The sequence below is a fragment of the Tachysurus fulvidraco genome, chromosome 11 (assembly GCF_022655615.1).
Source record: "Tachysurus fulvidraco isolate hzauxx_2018 chromosome 11, HZAU_PFXX_2.0, whole genome shotgun sequence".
Lineage (NCBI taxonomy): Eukaryota > Metazoa > Chordata > Actinopteri > Siluriformes > Bagridae > Tachysurus > Tachysurus fulvidraco.
The window spans coordinates 24,738,391-24,754,924 of record NC_062528.1 but is presented as its reverse complement, the minus strand read 5'-3'; the positions used below and the strand labels follow the sequence as shown (position 1 = coordinate 24,754,924).

General features: G+C 41.3%; 1 protein-coding gene across 1 annotated transcript in view; it reads left to right on the top strand.

The window, feature by feature from the left end:
* slc7a14a (solute carrier family 7 member 14a) overlaps positions 1-16,274 on the top strand; it is a 20,419-nt gene extending 4,145 nt beyond the window's left edge. The window contains exons 2-8 of the mRNA XM_027139141.2: positions 7,824-8,261; positions 10,596-10,832; positions 11,411-11,628; positions 12,255-12,401; positions 13,274-13,482; positions 13,808-14,691; positions 15,153-16,274. Coding sequence (XP_026994942.1) covers positions 7,985-8,261; positions 10,596-10,832; positions 11,411-11,628; positions 12,255-12,401; positions 13,274-13,482; positions 13,808-14,691; positions 15,153-15,466 — 2,286 coding nt within the window. The 5' untranslated portion in view covers positions 7,824-7,984 and the 3' untranslated portion in view covers positions 15,467-16,274. The remainder of the gene's footprint in view (positions 1-7,823; positions 8,262-10,595; positions 10,833-11,410; positions 11,629-12,254; positions 12,402-13,273; positions 13,483-13,807; positions 14,692-15,152) is intronic.
* Positions 16,275-16,534: the final 260 nt, after the last annotated feature.

Sequence of the window (16,534 nt, the reverse complement as noted above, 5' to 3'; positions counted from 1 at the left end):
ATAATGATTTATAATCCCACTGTCAGTGTTTATATTTATTTATAATCCCTATTTGAGTGTTTATGATGATTTATAATCCCACTCTCAGTGTTTATAATGATTTATAATCCCACTGTCAGTGTTTATAATGATTTATAATCCCACTCTCAGTGTTTATAATGATTTATAATCCCACTCTCTGGTGTTTATAATGATTTATAATCCCACTCTCAGTGTTTATAATGATTTATAATCCCACTCTCTGGTGTTTATAATGATTTATAATCCCACTGTGTGTTTATAATGATTTATAATCCCACTGTGTGTTTATAATGATTTATAATCCCACTGTCAGTGTTTATATTGATTTATAATCCCTATTTGAGTGTTTATGATGATTTATAATCCCACTCTCAGTGTTTATAATGATTTATAATCCCACTCTCTGGTGTTTATAATGATTTATAATCCCACTGTGTGTTTATAATGATTTATAATCCCACTGTCAGTGTTTATAATGATTTATAATCCCACTGTCAGTGTTTATATTGATTTATAATCCCTATTTGAGTGTTTATGATGATTTATAATCCCACTCTCAGTGTTTATAATGATTTATAATCCCACTCTCAGTGTTTATAATGATTTATAATCCCACTGTTTGTTTATAATGATTTATAATCCCACTGTCAGTGTTTATAATGATTTATAATCCCACTGTCAGTGTTTATAATGATTTATAATCCCACTCTCAGTGTTTATAATGATTTATAATCCCACTCTCTGGTGTTTATAATGATTTATAATCCCACTCTCAGTGTTTATAATGATTTATAATCCCACTCTCTGGTGTTTATAATGATTTATAATCCCACTGTGTGTTTATAATGATTTATAATCCCACTGTCAGTGTTTATAATGATTTATAATCCCACTGTCAGTGTTTATATTTATTTATAATCCCTATTTGAGTGTTTATGATGATTTATAATCCCACTCTCAGTGTTTATAATGATTTATAATCCCACTGTCAGTGTTTATAATGATTTATAATCCCACTCTCAGTATTTATAATGATTTATAATCCCACTCTCTGGTGTTTACAATGATTTACAATCCCACTCTCAGTGTTTATAATGAATTATAATCCCACTCTCTGGTGTTTATAATGATTTATAATCCCACTGTCAGTGTTTATAATGATTTATAATCCCATTGTGTGTTTATAATGATTTATAATCCCACTGTGTGTTTATAATGATTTATAATCCCACTCTCAGTGTTTATAATGATTTATAATCCCACTCTCTGGTGTTTATAATGATTTATAATCCCACTGTCAGTGTTTATAATGATTTTTAATCCCACTCTCTGGTGTTTATAATGATTTATAATTCCACTCTCTGGTGTTTATAATGATTTATAATCCCACTCTCAGTGTTTATAATGATTTATAATCCCACTCTCAGTATTTATAATGATTTATAATCCCACTCTCTGGTGTTTACAATGATTTACAATCCCACTCTCAGTGTTTATAATGATTTATAATCCCACTCTCTGGTGTTTATAATGATTTATAATCCCACTCTCAGTGTTTATAATGATTTATAATCCCACTGTGTGTTTATAATGATTTATAATCCCACTCTCAGTGTTTATAATGATTTATAATCCCACTGTCAGTGTTTATAATGATTTATAATCCCACTGTCAGTGTTTATAATGATTTATAATCCCACTCTCTGGTGTTTATAATGATTTATAATCCCACTGTCAGTGTTTATAATGATTTATAATCCCACTGTCAGTGTTTATAATGATTTATAATCTCACTCTTAGTGTTTATAATGATTTATAATCCCTATTTCAGTGTTTATGATGATTTATAATCCCACTCTCTGGTGTTTATAATGATTTATAATCCCACTGTCAGTGTTTATAATGATTTATAATCCCACTCTCTGGTGTTTGTAATGATTTATAATTCCACTCTCTGGTGTTTATAATGATTTATAATCCCACTCTCAGTGTTTATAATGATTTATAATCCCACTCTCAGTATTTATAATGATTTATAATCCCACTCTCTGGTGTTTACAATGATTTACAATCCCACTCTCAGTGTTTATAATGATTTATAATCCCACTCTCTGGTGTTTATAATGATTTATAATCCCACTCTCAGTGTTTATAATGATTTATAATCCCACTGTGTGTTTATAATGATTTATAATCCCACTCTCTGGTGTTTATAATGATTTATAATCCCACTCTCAGTGTTTATAATGATTTATAATCCCACTGTGTGTTTATAATGATTTATAATCCCACTGTCAGTGTTTATAATGATTTATAATCCCACTGTCAGTGTTTATAATGATTTATAATCCCACTCTCTGGTGTTTATAATGATTTATAATCCCACTCTCAGTGTTTATAATGATTTATAATCCCACTCTCTGGTGTTTATAATGATTTATAATCCCACTGTGTGTTTATAATGATTTATAATCCCACTGTCAGTGTTTATAATGATTTATAATCCCACTCTCAGTGTTTATAATGATTTATAATCCCACTGTGTGTTTATAATGATTTATAATCCCACTCTCAGTATTTATAATGATTTATAATCCCACTCTCTGGTGTTTACAATGATTTACAATCCCACTCTCAGTGTTTATAATGATTTATAATCCCACTCTCTGATAATGATTTATAATCCCACTCTCAGTGTTTATAATGATTTATAATCCCACTCTCAGTGTTTATAATGATTTATAATCCCACTGTTTGTTTATAATGATTTATAATCCCACTGTCAGTGTTTATAATGATTTATAATCCCACTGTCAGTGTTTATAATGATTTATAATCCCACTCTCAGTGTTTATAATGATTTATAATCCCACTCTCAGTGTTTATAATGATTTATAATCCCACTCTCTGGTGTTTATAATGATTTATAATCCCACTGTGTGTTTATAATGATTTATAATCCCACTGTCAGTGTTTATAGTGATTTATAATCCCACTGTCAGTGTTTATAATGATTTATAATCCCACTCTCAGTGTTTATAATGATTTATAATCCCACTCTCAGTGTTTATAATGATTTATAATCCCACTCTCTGGTGTTTATAATGATTTATAATCCCACTGTGTGTTTATAATGATTTATAATCCCACTGTCAGTGTTTATAATGATTTATAATCCCACTGTCAGTGTTTATATTGATTTATAATCCCTATTTGAGTGTTTATGATGATTTATAATCCCACTCTCAGTGTTTATAATGATTTATAATCCCACTCTCAGTGTTTATAATGATTTATAATCCCACTGTGTGTTTATAATGATTTATAATCCCACTGTCAGTGTTTATAATGATTTATAATCCCACTGTCAGTGTTTATAATGATTTATAATCCCACTGTCAGTGTTTATAATGATTTATAATCCCACTCTCTGGTGTTTATAATGATTTATAATCCCACTCTCAGTGTTTATAATGATTTATAATCCCACTGTGTGTTTATAATGATTTATAATCCCACTGTCAGTGTTTATAATGATTTATAATCCCACTGTCAGTGTTTATAATGATTTATAATCCCACTCTCAGTGTTTATAATGATTTATAATCCCACTCTCAGTGTTTATAATGATTTATAATCCCACTCTCTGGTGTTTATAATGATTTATAATCCCACTGTGTGTTTATAATGATTTATAATCCCACTGTCAGTGTTTATAATGATTTATAATCCCACTGTCAGTGTTTATAATGATTTATAATCCCACTGTCAGTGTTTATAATGATTTATAATCCCACTGTCAGTGTTTATAATGATTTATAATCCCACTCTCTGGTGTTTATAATGATTTATAATCCCACTGTCAGTGTTTATAATGATTTATAATCCCACTGTCAGTGTTTATAATGATTTATAATCCCACTGTCTGCGTTTATAATGATTATAATGTAATGTTGTGCAGTATAGTGTTGTGTAGTGTTTTGTAGTACAGTTATATTAGTGTACTGTAATGTTGTGTAGTATAGTGTTGTGTAGTGTTTAGCACTAAACTCTAATTACATTGACTAGACCAGTCCTAAAGGTCCCCTTGTGTGTATTAAACCCCCCACAGCACTGACAGGGAAAAGTTTAGTGTGATGTTTCTCTTATTGTCATCATGAGCTTTCTGTCCATCTGTGTGTTTTAATGAGTCTGTTTATCATCAGTGAGTGAAATATCACCTCTAAATTATTCATGTATGAGACTCCACACACACACCACTCACACACACACACACACACACACACACACACACACACACACACATACACACACACACACACACACAGACTGATGCTTATAGAGCAAGTCTAAACACTACCCGGATGATGTAATAAATTAGCCATTCAGTGGATTGATTGCAGTTATTCCCAAATGGAAAGTAAATTTCCTCCAGTAGAGTTAGTAGGAAGTCTAGAAAACTTCCTAGATGAACGTTTGGTTTCATCAGGCTGTAGTAAATACATTATACATATACAGTCACATACTAGGAGTTGAAGCATACATTCATTTGGCTAAAAGCTGCTGCATTGTTTCTGTATTGAACTGCAGCTTTTTTCTCTCAGGAAATGGACCTCTAATAAAATTTGATATTTCAGCTCACTTTGTTAAGTTCTAAAGTAGCGTCTCGGCTCAGAGGCAGGACAGAGAGCTTGATATGTTAATGAAAAAAAAAAGAGGTTCCTTTCTGTTTATAGCTCTGCGTTTGATGAAGTATGAAAAGGCAGAGGATCGAAATCAAATAACGAGGATGCAGAACCTGAAGAGATATAGAGAACGTTTCATATTTACCAATCAGCATCCTGAAGTTCCTCCTGATCACTGAACTGATAACTGAACTATGGAACTATGGACCAGAATTGGACTAGAGCAGTCACATAACCCACTGAACACAAGGAGCTTTAGTTTATTACTGCAAGAATCTCAAACATCTCAGGGCCTTTTTACACCCGGTCACTTCGTGTGTTGTCTCTGATCCGATAGCTATCTGATTAGTTAAAACTGTCCCATTTACTTCAGGACACATAAACGCGTCTCGGCGAATCGGATATCGATCTGATCTTTCTGCTCCCGCCCAAAATGCAGATATATTTGCCCTCACTTCCGGGGTAACTGTAACAGAACACACTTTGGTGTATGTGGTTTTCAGAACACGATCAAAAAGAAGACGTAAAAACTGGTTACAACGTTTATGTTACAAAAAACAGCGTTTACTGTTTGCTGCGTTTTCGCTGGCGGCAGCAGCGTGTTTGAAACGCGTCCCAGACCACCTCCTGAAGGGGTTTGTACCATCGGGTTTATATCCGTCTCCAAAACGTTTCAGAGGGCATTTTTACCGTCAGGTAGATATCGGATCACAGAAAACGCAGGAAGTGACCAGGGGTAAAAAGCCCCTCTGTTTTAATTAAAGGAAAGAAACAGTTTCCTCTTTTAGTGCATCATTGCATCATTAAGGGTGTCAACAAACATCTCCAGAAATATAGTAGTAAAGTCAAGTCAAACAGCTTTTATTGTCATTACAACCATATATAACTGTTACAGTACACAGTGACATGAGACAACGTTTCTCCAGGATCATGTGCTACATAACACAAAGACAGAGCTATAAGGACTTAGTCAGTTAGTCCTAGATGCATAAAGTGTATCTGTGTAGCCTGGTGTACACAGTGCAGGACAAGACAGTGCAGGACCAGACAGTGCAGGACAAGACAGTGCAGGACAAGACAGTGCAGGACCAGACAGTGCAGGACAAGACAGTGCAGGACCAGACAGTGCAGGACAAGACAGTGCAGGACCAGACAGTGCAGGACCAGACAGTGCAGGACAAGACAGAGGGACAAGACAGAGGGACAAGACAGAGGGACAAGACAGTGCAGGACCAGACAGTGCAGGACCAGACAGTGCAGGACCAGACAGTGCAGGACAAGACAGTGCAGGACCAGACAGTGCAGGACAAGACAGTGCAGGACCAGACAGTGCAGGACAAGACAGAGGGACAAGACAGTGCAGGACCAGACAGTGCAGGACCAGACAGTGCAGGACAAGACAGAGGGACAAGACAGTGCAGGACCAGACAGTGCAGGACCAGACAGTGCAGTGCAGGACCAGACAGAGGGACCTAGATGGTGAGGATTTATGTGAATCACAGCCTCGTAGCCGCGAACAGCCAGAGATGATTAACTGTTTGACGGCTATAAGAATAAAGAGGTGGATGAGATGGTAAATACAGCGTGTGTGTGTGTGTGTGTGTGTGTGTGTGTGTGTGTGTGTGTGTGTGTGTGTGTGTGTGTGTGTGTGTGTGTGTGTGCGCGTGTGTGTGGACACCAGGAAGACACTGTGGTTTACTGAGACTTTAGAGTGTGTGTCTGTGTGAATTTGACACACATGTACAGTGTTGTGATGATTAAAGGGAAGTCTGTCACTGCACTTTAGCTCCACAGCAACAGCTTCTTTAAATAATTCATCAGATATAAAGTGCAGGGAAATGAAGAGCTGTTTATAATGAATTCATTATAGATCATGACATGAAGTCACACTAAAGACGTAACCTTTTCCTCCTCATTAATCAGGAGACAAAACCTCAGCTCATCCTCTGCTGGTGTGTGGGGGTGTGTGTTCGCATCTGCTGGTGTGTGGGGGTGTGTGTTCGTATCTACTGGTGTGTAGGGGTGTGTGTTCGCATCTACTGGTGTGTGGGGGTGTGTGCTCACATCTACTGGTGTGTGTTCATATCTACTGGTGTGTGGGGGTGTGTGTTCGTATCTACTGGTGTGTGGGGGTGTGTGCTCACATCTACTGGTGTGTGGGGGTGTGTGTTCTCATCTACTGGTGTGTGGGGGTGTGTGCTCACATCTACTGGTGTGTGGGGGTGTGTGTTCTCATCTACTGGTGTGTGGGGGTGTGTGCTCACATCTACTGGTGTGTGGGGGTGTGTGTTCTCATCTACTGGTGTGTGGGGGTGTGTGTTTGTATCTACTGGTGTGTGGGGGTGTGTGTTCGTATCTACTGGTGTGTGGGGGTGTGTGTTCTCATCTACTGGTGTGTGGGGGTAATTATTAATGTACATTGGTGTTTATTTGTAAAACTTTACCTATTTGTTATTTTTTTTTTTTTGAAAAAGGAGTTCTAAATGATTTTGTGAACCGTTATTGTGTTTACATTATAATACTAATCCTCAAAGCATAGAACTTTTAAGGGTTACACTGTAGGAGTAAACATACACACACACACACACACACACACACACACACACACACACACACACACACACACACACAGTGGGCTAATTAACACTGCCCCAAAACATCTGAACAAAAACAAAATATGAAAGTAGAACAAAAAGAATGAATGTGTTGATGTCACAAAGATTCAGAGCGCTGTTGCCACGGCAACAACCAGTATCATTTTACAATAATCCCATTAAAACATAACAGATTAGACAGATCGATACACTTTAATAAAAAAAAATGTGTTCCTTACATTCTTCTACTGTGTGTGTGTGTGTGTGTGTGTGTGTGTGTGTGTTAAATTAACAATGCCCTTTTTCTTTTTCTCTTCCCTTCTCTGTACATCTTTTCCTCAATTCTTTCTCTCTTACTCATTTACTCATCGGATTTTCTTCAACTTCTCCATCACTTTCTTCCTCCTCTGTGTTCATGTCGCTCTTTATCTTTCATTCACTCTTGTTACTGTAACTATTTCCTGTCTTTCTATGTTTCATTTCATTTCCTCAACTTTCTCTCTATCTGTCTCACTCTCTGTAGCACTGTCCCCATCCCTCCATCCTCTTGTACCATGTCTCTCAGTACCATGCTGCTCTGCTGAGATTCCCCCTCTCTCTCTCTCTCTCTCTCTCTCTCTCTCTCTCTCTCTCTCTCTCTCTCTCTCACTCACTCTCTCACTTTCTCTCTCTTTCCCCTCCAAAATGAGCCGTTTTCTGTCTAAGTTGGACCCCAGGCGAATCCAGTGGAGAGCATTCGGCTCTCGTGTCCTCCGCACCAAGCCGGTGGAGTCCATGTTGGAAAGTGAGAGCAGCACTAAATTGGCACGCGTCCTGACGACCTTTGACCTCGTCTCCCTTGGTGTTGGCAGCTGTGTCGGCACGGGAATGTATGTTGTATCCGGGCTTGTTGCTAAGGAAATGGCTGGCCCAGGGGTCATCGTGTCCTTTATCATTGCTGCTGTGGCCTCCATCCTGTCAGGTGATCACATCCACTGTTTTAGTATCACTTCAGACTGTGGCACAGAGTGTGATACAGACAGTGATACACAGTGTGGTACAGGCCTTAATGCAGTGTTATACAGACAGTGATACACAGTGTGGTACAGGCCTTAATGCAGTGTTATACAGACAGTGATACACAGTGTGGTACAGGCCTTAATGTAGTGTTATACAGACAGTGATACACAGTGTGGTACAGGCCTTAATGCAGTGTGTTATACAGACAGTGATACACAGTGTGGTACAGGCCTTAATGCAGTGTTATACAGACAGTGATACACAGTGTGGTACAGGCCTTAATGTAGTGTTATACAGACAGTGATACACAGTGTGGTACAGGCCTTAATGCAGTGTTATACAGACAGTGATACACAGTGTGGTACAGGCCTTAATGCAGTGTTATACAGACAGTGATACACAGTGTGGTACAGGCCTTAATGCAGTGTTATACAGACAGTGATACACAGTGTGGTACAGGCCTTAATGCAGTGTTATACAGACAGTGATACACAGTGTGGTACAGGCCTTAATGCAGTGTTATACAGACAGTGATACACAGTGTGGTACAGGCCTTAATGCAGTGTTATACAGACAGTGATACACAGTGTGGTACAGGCCTTAATGCAGTGTTATACAGACAGTGATACACAGTGTGGTACAGGCCTTAATGCAGTGTGTTATACAGACAGTGATACACAGTGTGGTACAGGCCTTAATGCAGTGTGTTATACAGACAGTGATACACAGTGTGGTACAGGCCTTAATGCAGTGTTATACAGACAGTGATACACAGTGTGGTACAGGCCTTAATGCAGTGTTATACAGACAGTGATACACAGTGTGGTACAGGCCTTAATGCAGTGTGTTATACAGACAGTGATACACAGTGTGGTACAGGCCTTAATGCAGTGTTATACAGACAGTGATACACAGTGTGGTACAGGCCTTAATGCAGTGTTATACAGACAGTGATACACAGTGTGGTACAGGCCTTAATGCAGTGTTATACAGACAGTGATACACAGTGTGGTACAGGCCTTAATGCAGTGTGTTATACAGACAGTGATACACAGTGTGGTACAGGCCTTAATGCAGTGTTATACAGACAGTGATACACAGTGTGGTACAGGCCTTAATGCAGTGTGTTATACAGACAGTGATACACAGTGTGGTACAGGCCTTAATGCAGTGTGTTATACATACTGTGATACACAGTGTGGTACAGGCCTTAATGCAGTGTGTTATACAGACAGTGATACAGAATGTAGTCAGATTCAGGTAGATAGCGAGATATAGAGAGGTACAGAATAAGATAAGAGTCAGGTAGAGATTGAGATATGAATGAGGTACAGTGAGATAAGTGGAAAGTGAGATACAGAGTGAGGTACAGGGGGTAGAGAGTGAGATACATAGTGAGGTAGAGAGAGAGGTAGAGAGTGGGGTACAGAGTGAGGTAGAGGGTGAGATGCAGAGTGAGGTAGAGAGTGAGATACAGATTGAGGTATAGAGTGAGATATAGAGTGATATACAGCATGATGTAAAGAGTGAGGTTCAGAGTGAGGTAGAGAGTGAGATACAGGGTGAGGTAGAGAGTGAGATACAGAGTGAGGTAGAGAGTGATATACAGAGTGAGGTAGAGAGTGAGATACAGAGTGAGGTAGAAAGTGATATACAGAGTGAGGTAGAGAGTGAGATACAGAGTGAGGTAGAGAGTGATATACAGAGTGAGGTAGAGAGTGATATACAGAGTGAGGTAGAGAGTGATATACAGAGTGAGGTAGAGAGTGAGATACAGAGTGAGGTAGAGAGTGATATACAGAGTGAGGTAGAGAGTGAGAAACATAGTTGAGGTAGAGAGTGAGATACATAGTTGAGGTAGAGAGTGAGATACAGAGTTGAGGTAGAGAGTGATATACAGAGTGAGGTAGAGAGTGAGATACAGAGTGAGGTAGAGAGTGATATACAGAGTGAGGTAGAGAGTGAGATACAGAGTGAGGTAGAGAGTGAGATACAGAGTGAGGTACAGAGTGAGATATGTGAAGATGGTGAATACGACGGAGCATAAAGGAGTGTAAATTTTTAAAATTGGAACTTTAATGCAGCAAATTTCTGAATAACCCAAAAATGAACAAACATTGGACATATCTTTATTCCAGTGGACAGTTTTATCCCCCATGAGGTCTGAGATAAAGAATGAAATAATATTAGTAAAAAGTGAGCAGCAGCGCGACTGTACACGTGTTGTGTTTCTCATGTCCATCATTAAGACCAGGTGTATCAGCTGTACCACAGTCTCTGCTGTGTCCTCCTGCAGGTGTGTGTTATGCAGAGTTTGGGGTGCGCGTGCCAAAGACCACGGGTTCTGCATACACCTACAGCTACGTAACGGTGGGCGAGTGTGTGGCCTTCTTCATCGGCTGGAACCTGATCCTGGAGTATCTGATCGGCACGGCGGCCGGAGCGAGCGCTCTCAGCAGCATGTTCGACTCGCTCGCTAACCACAGCATCAGCTCCTTCATGATCAGTCATGTGGGAACACTCAATGGCCTCGGTGAGTGTTTGTGAGTGTGTGTGTGTGTGTGTGTGTGTGTGTGTGTGTGTGTGTGTGTGTGTGTGTGTGTGTAGTAAATCAGTAGGTACCTATCTATAAAAGAATAAACATTTACATGGTGTACCATAATAGTACCAGATCCATGTTCTTTCTGAGCAGTATTTATAGTAAATATTTCAGTGCTCAGTGTGGGAAAGAACACATCTGCTTCCTGTGGATAACCAAATCTACTTCCTGTATAAACCATACAGATATTTGTAGTAAAAGATGTAAGTATGTTACTCTGTATGTGCATCTATATCATGTTCACTGTACAGATTGTTTTCTTTTCACATTGACACTAAATCTGTCAGTAGGATTGTTAGGGATCGTTAAGGAGCAAGTGGAACATAAATGTTATATATATATAAAAGTGCAAGAAAGTACACTGAACTTCACACTGCTCCTCATTCAAGCCCAAGTCATTATGTTCAGGATCAGAATCCAGTCCAACTGATACACACCTCTGTTTAAACATAGCGCTAACCTCCTGTTAGCTCCAGGAGCGTCATCACTTCTCTCTGTCCTGCTGTCATCAGGTAAAGGTGAAGAGGCGTACCCCGACATCTTGGCCCTCTTCATTGGCGTCCTTGTCACGGCCATCGTGGCTTTGGGAGTGAAGAACTCTGTTGGCTTCAACAACGTACTGAACATTATCAATCTGCTCGTCTGGGTCTTCATGATGATTGCTGGGTTTTTCTTTGTCGACAGCTCCAACTGGGATGAAGGACGTTTCCTGCCGTTCGGCTGGTCAGGGGTAAAGACACACCTGTAACACACCAGTAACACACCTGTAACACATCAGTAACACACCAGTAACACACCTGTAACACACCAGTAACACACCTGTAACACACCTGTAACACACCAGTAACACACCAGTAACACACCTGTAACACACCTGTAACACACCAGTAACACACCAGTAACACACCTGTAACACACCTGTAACACACCTGTAACACACATATGTATAGATGTATGTAATGTATGAATATCTGTCATGTTATTAGCCTGTAGCATGAAGCATATAAATAATAATGATGTGAAATAGTTAAAGGTGTGTTGGTGACGTGTGTTGGTGACGTGTGTGTAGGTGACGTGTGTTGGTGATGTGTGTGTAGGTGACGTGTATTGGTGACGTGTATTGGTGACGTGTGTGTAGGTGACGTGTATTGGTGACGTGTATTGGTGACGTGTGTTGGTGATGTGTGTGTAGGTGACGTGTATTGGTGACGTGTATTGGTGACGTGTGTGTAGGTGACGTGTATTGGTGACGTGTATTGGTGACGTGTGTGTAGGTGACGTGTATTGGTGACGTGTATTGGTGACGTGTGTGTAGGTGACGTGTATTGGTGACGTGTATTGGTGACGTGTGTGTAGGTGATGCAGGGTGCAGCAACGTGTTTCTACGCCTTTATTGGCTTCGACATCATCGCTACGACAGGAGAAGAGGCCAAGAGTCCTAACACCTCCATCCCCTACGCCATTACAGCATCACTCATCACCTGTCTCACTGCCTACGTGTCTGTGAGTGCACACCTCAACACACACACCTCAACACACACACCTCAACACACACACCTCAACACACACACCTCAACACACAGCTCAACACACAGCTCAACACACACACCTCAACACACAGCTCAACACACACACCTCAACACACAGCTCAACACACAGCTCAACACATACACACACACACACACACACACACACACACCTCAACACACACCTCAACACACACACCTCAACACACAGCACAACACACACACACCTCAACACACACCTCAACATACACACCTCAACACACAGCTCAACATACACACCTCAACACACAGCTCAACACACACACCTCAACACACAGCTCAACACACACACCTCAACACACACACACACACACACACACACACACACATACACACACGTAAACACAACTGTACAACCATGTACCTATACACAACTATACATCTACACACCTGGTCACACAGCTCAACATACACACCTACAAACATGCACATAGACACACATTCTAAACATAAAACACATTCACACCCAGCCACACAAGCAGGACACATCTGTTTACCTGTCTAAACACACACACACACACACACACACACACACACACACACACACACACACACACACACACACACACACACAGTGGACATGTTTGATCCAGGTGTGTTGTAAAGCATTTCTGATGTGAGAGAGTACAGATTTATTAGAGATCATTCCTGTCTTCTTTATCTCCAGCTCTTATCCCTCCTTCACTCCCTCCCCCACACCCGAGACCTTCTCACCTGCCTGTTAGGAAGCTCATGTGGATATTTAAGCTTTGTATTGGCTCATTTTAGATTTAAACAGATTTTTTTGGTCTTCATTTCCATCTCCTGTAGGTGAGTGTGATCCTCACCCTGATGGTGCCCTACACCCTGATCGACGCTGACGCTCCCCTGATGGAGATGTTCTCTCAGCATGGCTTTTACTCTGCCAAGTATGTGGTGGCTCTCGGCTCCATCGCTGGACTCACCGTCAGTCTCCTCGGCTCGCTCTTCCCCATGCCACGAGTCATCTACGCCATGGCCGGGGACGGCCTGCTCTTCAGGTCAAACAATGAGCTTTTGGTTTTCTAATTAAAATAGAGACTTTCTGAGCTAAACTGATCTGGAGGCGGGGCTAATCATGTCTTCAGTTTGAGATGTCACATAATAGACTCTAAACTTTTTAACCAATCAGAACATTATACAAGATCTGGAAGAAAGACGACGTGGTGACTGAAAAGCTCTAGCGACTGAACAGGTTTTCCTGTTAATAAGAATGTAAATGAGATGCTCAGAAGCTGTGTGTGAAAAGTGCTAGCTAGTTCACTAGCTGTTATTAGCTTGCCCTCTGAATTAGCTTGTGATAATAAAGCGTTCTGTGTATTGCAGGTTCCTGGCTAACGTGAGTTCGTATACGGAGACGCCGGCGGTGGCGTGTGTGGTGTCTGGGTTCCTCGCCGCCCTTCTCGCGCTGCTAGTGAGTCTGCGCGATCTGATCGAGATGATGTCCATCGGCACGCTGTTGGCTTACACGCTCGTCTCCGTGTGTGTGCTGTTGCTACGTTACCAGCCTGAAAGCGACATCCACGGCTTTGTCAACTTCCTATCTGAACAGGAAGTGGCCAGGAAGAGGGAGAATGAGGAGAAGGAGGAATATGAAGAAGGTGATGAGTACACTGTCGATGACGGTGGTGGTTGCATCTCAACAAACACCTGTGGTGCGAAGAATCTCCCTTCGCTAGGTGACAACGAGATGCTAATTGGCAAATCAGACAAAACCATGTCTAGCTATGCAGCTAATCATCCGAACTATGGCACTGTGAACAAATCGAGCGGGATCGAGTCCGATGAGACGGAAAACGCCTACGTGCAAAAGTTAAAGCGGCTGATGGGGCCTCGTTATTACACTCTGCGGATCCGCTTGGGGCTTCCAGGAAAAATGGACCGTCCCACAGAGTCCACCGGCCGGACAGTGACTCGCTGTGTTCTCCTGCTCTTCGTCCTCGTCTTCGCCTTCTGCTCCCTGATCACGTTCGGCGCAGGTTTCATCGCTGAGGGACAGTGGTGGGCTGTAACTCTGCTCGTACTGCTTGTGGTCTTCATCTCTCTCCTCGTCTTCATTATCGTGCAGCAGCCGGAGAACCCGAAGCGTCTGCCTTACATGGCGCCCTGTGTACCATTTGTCCCTGTCTCAGCCATGCTGGTCAACATTTATCTCATGCTCAAACTGTCAGGCATCACCTGGATCCGCTTTGCAGTCTGGTGCTTTATTGGTGAGGAACATCTTCCTGAACAAACATCACGAAACTCTTCTGTTCTCTCGATCATGGTGCTACACTGTGGTCACCTGAGATGTTTACATTAATGCACCTTTCATTCACCTTCAAGACCTGGACACACATCTGTACACACATCTGTACACACATCTGTACACACATCTGTACACACTGACATCCACTGTATATTCATTCACACACATCTGGACACACTTGGACACATCTGGAAATATCCATGTACACACACACACACACACACACACACACACACACACACATCTGGACAGACTTTACACACACCTGGACAGACTACACACACACACATACACACCAAGACAAACTTCACACACACCTAATACTGTTTGTCTCTAATGCGTGTGATTGGTCACTTTCACTCTAACAGACGTTGTGTGAGAGACAGAAAGTGTGTCCTGACTTTGTTTCTTCTACATCTGCAGGTGTGTTAATTTATTTTGGATATGGAATGTGGAACAGCACGTTGGAGATCACGGCTCTGGAGGAGGAAGTTCACGCCAGCACGTACCAGCGGTACGACATGGGTGTTGACGACAACGTTGCTATAGACGATGACCTTTGCCCTCCGGGAGGCAGGAAACCACAAAGCAGGACCGAGAACCAGCCCCGAAGCTCAGACGAGGTTTCAGATCCTAAAAAATCCTTAACATCCCGCAGCAGAGCTAAAAACAAGAACATGGAACCCAGCTTCGAGGCTCTGGTGGTGGACGACGACTTGGACGAGCTGCTGGAGTGAAGACAGAATTAAAATCGTGGGTCCACGGTAACACAAACTCTTGGGCTAGATGTTTCGATCTGTACTCCAAAGGTTTATTGTGCTAACTGACCTGTTTATCTGTTTTACATTGGTATTTTTAACCCTTGACCCCTGAATGGATGGTAGATAATGACTCCTCATTCTATAGGCCTCCTGCATACATTAGCACTTTGCTTCTTCTCACACACTCCAAAGATGGACGCTAAATTCTCCTTTTTTGGGAATTGTATTTTTTAAGTTGAATGTCTTGAGCTGCAGTAACTAGTGCACTGTTTCTCACCCATTAGCTGGGTCATGATCCATGTTACAGCTTCTTCTGAGGGAAAAAAACACACCCCAAACTGTACTTGTGTGAGAAGGTTCCATCAGCGGAGGCAGTTCACAGCATTCAGCTAAAACATTACTGAGATGTAAAACTGGCAGGAATTCAATAAGCTAGAGTCCAGTGATGATCCTGCAGATGAACTCCAGATGAGGACAAATGAAACAGGAAGAGGAAGCCTAAAGAAACGGCCAATCACGTGTCAGCTCTGAAACTCCATGTGTGCTTTTTGTTTCCAAATGAAGATGAGAAAACAGCTCTTTGTTTCGTTCTTATTCCTCTTTTTCCATAAAAATGATTTAAGCTCTTTAACATTTTAGATGTTTCGTCACTAAGCCATGACACGGTGGCTTAGTGGTTAGCACGTTCACCTCACACCTCCAGGGTTGGGGGTTCGATTCCCACCTCCCCCTTGTGTGTGTGGAGTCTGCATGTTCTCCCCGTGCCTCGGGGGTTTCCTCCGGGTACTCCGGTTTCCTCCCCCGGTCCAAAGACATGCATGGTAGAGATTGGCATCTCTGGAAAATTGTCCGTAGTGTGTGTGAGTGTGTGAGTGAATGAGAGTGTGTTTGTGCCCTGTGATGGGTTGGCACTCCGTCCAGAGTGTATCCTGCCTCGATGCCCAATGACGCCTGAGATAGGCACAGGCTCCCCGTGACCCGAGAAGTTCGGCTAAGCGGTAGAAGATGAATGAATGAATGAATTTAAAATTAATCTAAAAGCTG